Source organism: Caenorhabditis briggsae (genome assembly GCF_000004555.2).
Source record: "Caenorhabditis briggsae complete genome, chrV, whole genome shotgun sequence".
Lineage (NCBI taxonomy): Eukaryota > Metazoa > Nematoda > Chromadorea > Rhabditida > Rhabditidae > Caenorhabditis > Caenorhabditis briggsae.
In genome coordinates this window covers 6,658,746-6,666,328 of record NC_013488.2, presented here as the reverse complement: position 1 = coordinate 6,666,328, position 7,583 = coordinate 6,658,746, and the positions used below count along the sequence as shown (strand labels likewise).

General features: G+C 38.5%; 3 protein-coding genes across 3 annotated transcripts; 2 read left to right on the top strand and 1 right to left on the bottom strand.

Moving 5' to 3' along the window:
• Positions 1-1,140: 1,140 nt before the first annotated feature.
• Positions 1,141-1,523, top strand: CBG27356 (the record flags this gene model as incomplete). The annotated part of the gene is made up of 2 exons (XM_045237177.1): positions 1,141-1,390; positions 1,438-1,523. 2 exons carry the CDS (start codon positions 1,141-1,143, stop codon positions 1,521-1,523), a joined length of 336 nt encoding a protein of 111 aa, XP_045098553.1.
• A 68-nt stretch (positions 1,524-1,591) lies between these two features.
• On the bottom strand, positions 1,592-2,945 carry CBG06494 (the record flags this gene model as incomplete). Its single annotated transcript, XM_002647380.1, has 2 exons — positions 1,592-1,871; positions 2,662-2,945. 2 exons carry the CDS (start codon positions 2,943-2,945, stop codon positions 1,592-1,594), a joined length of 564 nt encoding a protein of 187 aa, XP_002647426.1.
• A 756-nt stretch (positions 2,946-3,701) lies between these two features.
• CBG06493 lies at positions 3,702-7,085 on the top strand (the record flags this gene model as incomplete). The annotated part of the gene is made up of 5 exons (XM_002647379.1): positions 3,702-3,788; positions 3,998-4,248; positions 4,378-4,789; positions 4,858-5,203; positions 6,940-7,085. The coding sequence occupies 5 exons, from the start codon at positions 3,702-3,704 to the stop codon at positions 7,083-7,085; spliced, it is 1,242 nt and encodes a 413-aa protein (XP_002647425.1).
• Positions 7,086-7,583: the final 498 nt, after the last annotated feature.

Sequence of the window (7,583 nt, the reverse complement as noted above, 5' to 3'; positions counted from 1 at the left end):
AGAATACAAATAAGCTAATCTACGGTTAGGGTACTTCTAGGATGGGTAGAATTCGGTCGTCGAACGGCTCGTGAAATTTCTGATTGTACGCGCTTATATTCCAACAAACGCACGGTTTGGTCCACAGCAACCTATTCACGGGCGCGGCCCTGATTCATTGTTTGATCTTTCTGGTTTTTCTACCATCAATATATCACTTCATCCGGTGCATTTGCAATTTTTTCGGTCGATTTCAAATAATTTTCCCAGGTCAAATATCACTTTTTGCTTCGGCTCCAAAGATCTCTTTGTGACTTCCACTTGGTTTTCAAACATCTCTTCACTTTTTGACGCCAGTTTCAAAAAAAAAAGGTTAGGACCAAAATTCGAGAATTGGAAAGTTCTGTGAAAAAAGTTGGACAGTTGTCGGGAGCTGTATAGAAGGAAAGGGGTTTGCCCCCTAAATCACTTTGTACCCCTTTGTACCCCAGAATTATGTGCCCTGTTCTGCACCCTCCAGAACTTTCACAGCTATCTGAATTCGACAGCCGAGCTCCAGACTCATGAAAATAGACAGAGGCAACTGCAAAAAATGTTTTTGTGTCATTGATTGACTGATACTGTATGTCCTACTCTGGTACAAAAAATTGGTAATGTGGAAGAGAAACGTAGGTGGTCGTGGCCGAAGATCCCACAACTGCCGTAACATGAAAATATTTTGACTTTCCGGATTTATTCTTTCGAAAGATACCATAAACTTGACGAAAAACAGTGAAAAGCGAGGAAGTAAACACTAAACCCCAAAAACACTTTACGGTTACTGTAGTTGCCACTGCGGAGTTTCTCTTCCATCGCTCCAATTTTCGTACCAAAATAATGATTTAATAATTTAACATAACTTCTAAATACACCATCGCAAGAAAATATGCCAATAATGACCCCCAAAAATTTCTTTTTCCCAGAAAAGTCGTACTCGAGTACTACTCCATCGAAGTCACCGACCTTCCTCGTTTTGTTATGATCCCATATGCACCAGATGGATCCATCCGCTGACTAAACATCTCATTTCTCATCTCCGGTCTTTGCAATATTTTCTTTCACTACTCCATCATCTTGTACTGCGGACTCAAGATGCATTTCAACATTGCCATTAAGCTAAAAATGTGCTCGAAGTTTCAAAGCTATCTTCAAAATCAATTTTTCCGAGCCCTCGTTGTCCAGAGCATCGGACCCACTCTTTTCCTCGTCCTCCCAATTGCACCAATTCTTGCTGTACCTTTAATGTCACCATATACTGGAACAGAAGTCAGTTGGCAGCCGGGATGGTTGCATTCGATTGTTGGATTGTTTCCCCCGTTTGATAGTCTTGCTTTCATGCTAATTGTTAAGGAGTACACCAAGATTTTGAAAAGTGCGTTTTTTTCTATTTTCTGGTATATTGAGATTTCTGAATTTCAGATCGGTTTGGATGCATAATGAGTGGTCCGTCAGTGGAGCCAACTAGTCATCCAAGTGCCAGCCAACAGCCAATAAATGTTCTATAGTGTGTTTTGTCTCACTTAAATGTATAATTGCTTCATTTGAAATGTAAATATTCAAAATCAAATAAAACTCAAAATATGTCATCTGGACCTTCGATAATAATTCTGGGAATTTTATCTTTCGAAATTTTATATTTCCTTCGTTTGTCTAACTTCAAAAATGTCGGGATTACTGTAGTTCTCTCTATTTCTACAAATCCCTTCCTCGCTTCCATCATTCGTTTTCCAGAATCCATCCTTCGATTACGATATCTTTGAGGGGCTCGGAGAAATTTAGGATTTTGGTCCGGAAGAGCATTCAGGAGATTTGGGTCATTGGAAGTTTCCGATTCGAGTTTTTGCAGTTTGGCTCTGAAAAGATTAAAGGAAAATTGTATTAATCCAGGTATAAAAGAGTCTAGGAATCCAGGAAACTAAGAATTCAGTAACCCAGGACGTCAGGAAACCAGAATCCAAGAACTCAAAAACACAGTAATCCAGGAGTTCAGAGAACTCAAGAATACAGAAATTCAGGAATTCAAAAATCCAGGAATCCGGGAATATGGGAATCCAGAAACCCAAGAATCAAAAAATCCGAAACTTCTGGAAATCAAAAATTGAGGAATCCGAAAATCCGGGAACCCAAGAATCCAGGACTCCAGGATTCCAGTAATCTAGAAATCTTGAGATCCATGATCTCAGGTAACTAGGGAAACAGGAATCCGAGAATGCAGGAATCTAGGATTCCAGGAATTCAGAAATTCAATCTTCCAAAAATCCGGAAATTCAAAAAACCAGGATTCCAGGAATTCAGAAACTCAGGAATCCAGGAAGCCATGAATCCAGGAATTCAGCAACTTAGGTATTCAACAAATAGAGAATCCAAGAATCAAGAATATCAGAAATCCAGGAGTTCTGGAATTCTGGAATCCATTAATTTGGGGATCTAGAAATCCACGAAGCCAGCTAACCAAATATACAAGAATCCAGAAATCCGAGAATCTTGAAATCCAGGAACTAAGGAAATCAGGAATCCACGAATCTAGGAATCTAGGAATCCCGAATTCCACGTATCTAGGAACCCCGAAATCCAGGAGCGCAAAATGCTAGGAACCCCAAAATCCAGGAATCTTGGAATTCAAGAAGATCATCAAAAACTCACATTTCCCAATCCTTCCTAACCTTCGATGCACCCATAATTCCCAAAATTACAGTAACCGCAGACATTCCACCATAAACCCAAGTGTATCCAGGATCTGGATGTCTCGTAATTGCTGGATCACAAATAAATTGCATTTCCAACTTATATTTACTCTCCAAAATATACAAAATATGCAAAACTCTTCCCGGATCTTCAGCACACCAATTCCTGAATTCTCTGGGTACACAATCATAGTCCAAAAGGTCCAAAAGCTTTTTCCCTTCAGAAATGTTATAGCTTTCCATGGGAAATTTGTGTAGAAAATGATCCCAAGATGAGCAATTCATCCAGTTGACCGCCAAATTTAAAAATAGATTTTCAGGAAATTTCCCCTCGATTTCTTGTACTTGTCGCCAGTAAAAAATTGAAAGAGCTCTAGAATTTGTTTGAATTTTTAAATTTAGTTTATTTGTTTAAAAACCTACTTTGCATGAACAGAATTTCTAAATTCTTCCGACAGTTCTGTTTTATTTTTTGTGTTTAAATCCAATAAACAAAATCTGGATCTTTGCATTTCTAAAAAGGGAATCGTTTTGAGACCCAACTGGTCAGAGAATACAAAAATTAATAAAAATAGAAAATATTTCATTGGTTTTGTAGAGAAATATGGGAATGTACGTATGTTTTGGGTACCTAATTGTAAGATAAGAGTATCTTATCAGTCATTTCTCGACCAAATATGACTGAATAAACAAATATGCGACCAAGAATTTAAAAGAAAAACGTTTTTTTTGCTGAAAAGTTGTCTGAAAAAGCAATAAATTTGATGAATTTACGAAATTTAAATTTTTGAACCTCCCGCTATTCGAATGTTCATCGCGCCCAACTCTGCGTATTGCGGACCGGGCGCTTCAAACGACGCGCAATGAATTTTTCATGATTTTTTAAAACATTTTCCGGATGAAATATGCAATTTATTGTCGCGTTCTCTTGTTTTCTTTTGTTATTTTTAGATTTTCTGACACAAAATTCTCATTTTTAAACGTTTTCAGTGTCAAAAAATGGCCGGACTCATTCGATCACTGTTCAAAGGCAAAAAGACACGAAAGGATAGCAAAGAGCCCGATAATCGCGAGGATTATATCGTTGTTAGTGCTAAAAACGGGGTGAACAGTTAAAAAAATCTGGAAACAAAAAAAAAAGATAGAAAATTTTTTAAAAAATCCGATTTTGATGATATTCGAATTTAACTGATTTTCAAGCGAATTTTCCAATTTAGAAAAAAATTTTGCGCTTCAAACGACCGAAAAAAAATTATTTCCGGCTCATGTTCTCAATAATCTTCTTACTTTTTCAGTTCCAGCCATGTCCGTCATTCAAACAACCCCGTCAACCGACCGCCCGTTTCTCCGATGACTGTATGCTACCGGCGACGGCCGCCTATCACGTATCCGGCGCTCCAAAACTCCGTAAAGGCCCTCAAAGTTGTCCGGGAGGCAATCGAAACGATCCACATTTGAGAACACGAAGCTTATCGAGAAAACCATCCTATCGCCGTCAGGATTTCGATATAGATTCGGGATTTGAGAGAAATCGACAAAAGTACAGGTTTTTTGAGGTGGAAATTGATCAAAAAAGCATCAAAACCGCCTAGAAAATATATTAAAAATCGCTCAAAATATCGAGGGATTTTTTTGTCAAATGACCATAAAAGCGTCGAATTCAGAGAATTTTCAGAGCCCCCATGAAGCCTGGCAGAAGTCGTTGCTCGCTCTACGATCCGCGGTCAGAAGAAGACGACTCAACCGATGAAAACGATCGAATCGAGATGTTCGAGCGAAAAAGCGAGTACTACATGAAGAAATTCGAGGAGTCTGAACGCCAGCGACGCGAAGAACGTCGTCGTCAGGAGCGTTTGGAGCACGAGAGAAACAGTATTCAGAGTGCAATGTCGAATATGGCATACTGTACGTCGGTTCAACAAATGGCGTCTGTAAAACAGATGGAGCAACTGAAAAAGGAGCGAGATCAGTTTCGGAAGGAGTTGGGACGGTATAAGACGAAATATGAGAAGTTGGAGAATAGATATGAGCAATTGGGAACAAGTCAGAATACGCCACTTTTTGGTGGTCCAGGAGGAGCGTTTAAGGTGCGAACCTGTGGAAATCAGTCTAAAATTCACCCAGAATAACTGAAAGACGAAAATTCTAATTTCAGACCCAATTCCAACCTCCGGCACAATTTCTGACTCCACAATTTTCCGCCTCTTCTCACACTTTCGCCTATCCGAATCCTCCAAACTTCAAACCACTGTCTTCTGGAGGCCCACCATCACTTCATCACCGCTCCATGGACGCCTTCATCGACATAAAACCACCACGTCATCAGCCGTTCCAGAATCTTCTAACGTCTTCTGATGGATCCACGAGGAGTTTTGAAACGATGAGCCATACGCCGACGACGATTGGAAGCGACGGAGGTGGAGGAGGAGGAGCTGGAGAGGCTCTGGTCAATCCAATGGACCTCAGCTTTCTGGGAAATTCGTCTAGTTTAGAGGGAAATGGTAAGGAAAATAAGGGCAAATTGGCGGAAGGCCCCACAACGATAGCTACCGTAACCAAAAAAATATTTTTGTTTTTGGTTTTTTTTGTTTTTCTCGATTTTCATGACTTTTCTTTCCAGGAAACTTTTTAAAGGTTCTCGAATCTTTTTTTGAATTCCCGCCAAAACTGAAAACTTCGAAAATTAGCGGGTTTTTTTTGCAATTTTCCGAGAGTTTCAGTTGATTTTTTCTTCGATTTTTCGCTAAATTTTTAGACCTTTTTAGGTATTTCAGCTATTTTTGAAGATTCTGTTTCGATTTTTTTTCGAACTTCTTGTCTGAAATTTAGCTGGATGATGTTCGCGAAGATTACTGTAGGTTACTTTAGAAAATCTTATATTTTGCATGCTTGCGAAATTCCGCGCCGGGTCGCGGGCCGATGAAGTGCTGGCCCGGCCCGAACGGCCCGCTGTTTGTACATAAGCGGATTTTTTCAAATTTTTTTTCGAAAATTTTAAAATTTTTTCAAAAAATTTAATCAAAAACTATATTTTTTTGACTACTTTCTACTTTGATAATTTTAAAAAGTACCGTAAAACCTCTAATAGAACGACACCCGAATCTTCGCAAACAACACCCGTCAAATTTCAGACGGAAAAAACGAAAAAGAATCTTCAAAAATAGCTGAAAAACATAAAAAGGTCTAAAAATTTTGCGAAAAATCGATGAAAAACTCAATTGTAATAATAATAATATATTTATTTGCAATGCATGGGGAAATCGATAGATAATTTGGCAAGAAATGGGACCTGTACAAATAAAAAAGTAAAATGACCAGACGGACCGACTAGAGTCCTGTAGGTCAAGTGGGAGGGATCAGAATATCATAAGGAATCGCTCCTACTCGCTTAGCAAACGCCACCGGACTGAGCTTAGAATTTATCACCTTACATACACGGTTCCACATAGACAAGTTTCTGTGAAGGAAGCAGTCAAAGTATTGACCGTTGATTTTGAACAAATACGGGGCTCTGTTAGAATGGCTGGGAAGAATGTAGGACGACATAGAGGGAAAATGGTATGAGTTTATAACAATTTTGTGATAGGTACGAAGAACTAGAAGGGTGTGGCGATGAAGGGTGGTTAGCATGAGAACTGGGAAAGGCGATCGGTGTATGAATTGAAGGGCATATTCTCTGAAAGACTTTTCTGGTGGAGAAACGAAGAGGAGATTCAAGTTTATTGGCAAGTGAGGCATTGGATGGATCGAAAAGTTCACAACCGTATTCGAGGACCGGTCTAATGTAGGTGTCGAAGAGACGGAAATATAAACAAGGGTTTTTCGATTGGAACGTTTTCAGTATTTGGCGGGACTTGAGTTTAGCAGAGTAGGCAATAAGATTGATGTGTTTGTCGAATTGAAGTTGATCATCAACTAGTATACCTAGGTCCTTGAACGAGCGATGCGGAGTAATGGGGGAAGCTTTCGGAAAACTGCAAAAAACCGCTAATTTCTCGGAGTTTTCAGTTTTGGCGGAAATTCACAATTCCAGGACCTTCCAGAAGTTTACTAGGCGTCATTGTAAGATCTTCGGTCACTGCCGACGGCGTTCCTCTTCGTTTTTTACTATCAGAATAATAGGAAAAATCTTCTTTTTGGATAGGAAAAAAACACAAAGATTCGTTTAACTTTGTCCTAGAAAACCATTTCGCAACCGAAAGTCTCAAAATCGGTCCTTAAAAGTGTCTTTTTCCAGTTCACTTCCTTGGCTCCGCCCACAACGACGACGAGGATGAGATCAAGAACTATCGCTACGACGACGCATTTCTGGCATCGAGTCCACTGAGTCAACTCACTCAATACACAACTAACACCACTTCGAACACTCATAATACACAATAATTTTTTTTTATTTTTTTTAAAATCTCTTAATAGGACTGAAATTAGGGGTTTTCAACGTTCTAGCTCCGCCCATTTTCATAGTCCCTCTATGTCTACTTTTCGATTTTCAATCATATTCTGATTTCTCATGTATTTTCCGTTTTCTGTACATATTAATTTCCTTGCAATGATCTTTCTTATGTACTTAATTTAAATTTTTCAAAATTCTGAATTTTCGAATTCATCGACCTGAATTTTAAATTCAAAATAACAATAATCCAACTCTTATTTCTCTATGAAAGGAGTTCAACAATCCGAATCATTTTCTGAAAAATTAAAAAAAAAACGTTGAAAATCAAAAATTCAAAAAGATAATCCTCTTCCACTCAATTTTTATATTTCTTTGAAAACCTTTTTGTATTCAGTAGAATTTCTTTTGTTCTCCTAATCCTCCATCACTTTTCTAAAAACATACAATTCATAAAGACAATTTTCGGTTTTGAATTGTTTTCAATTTCA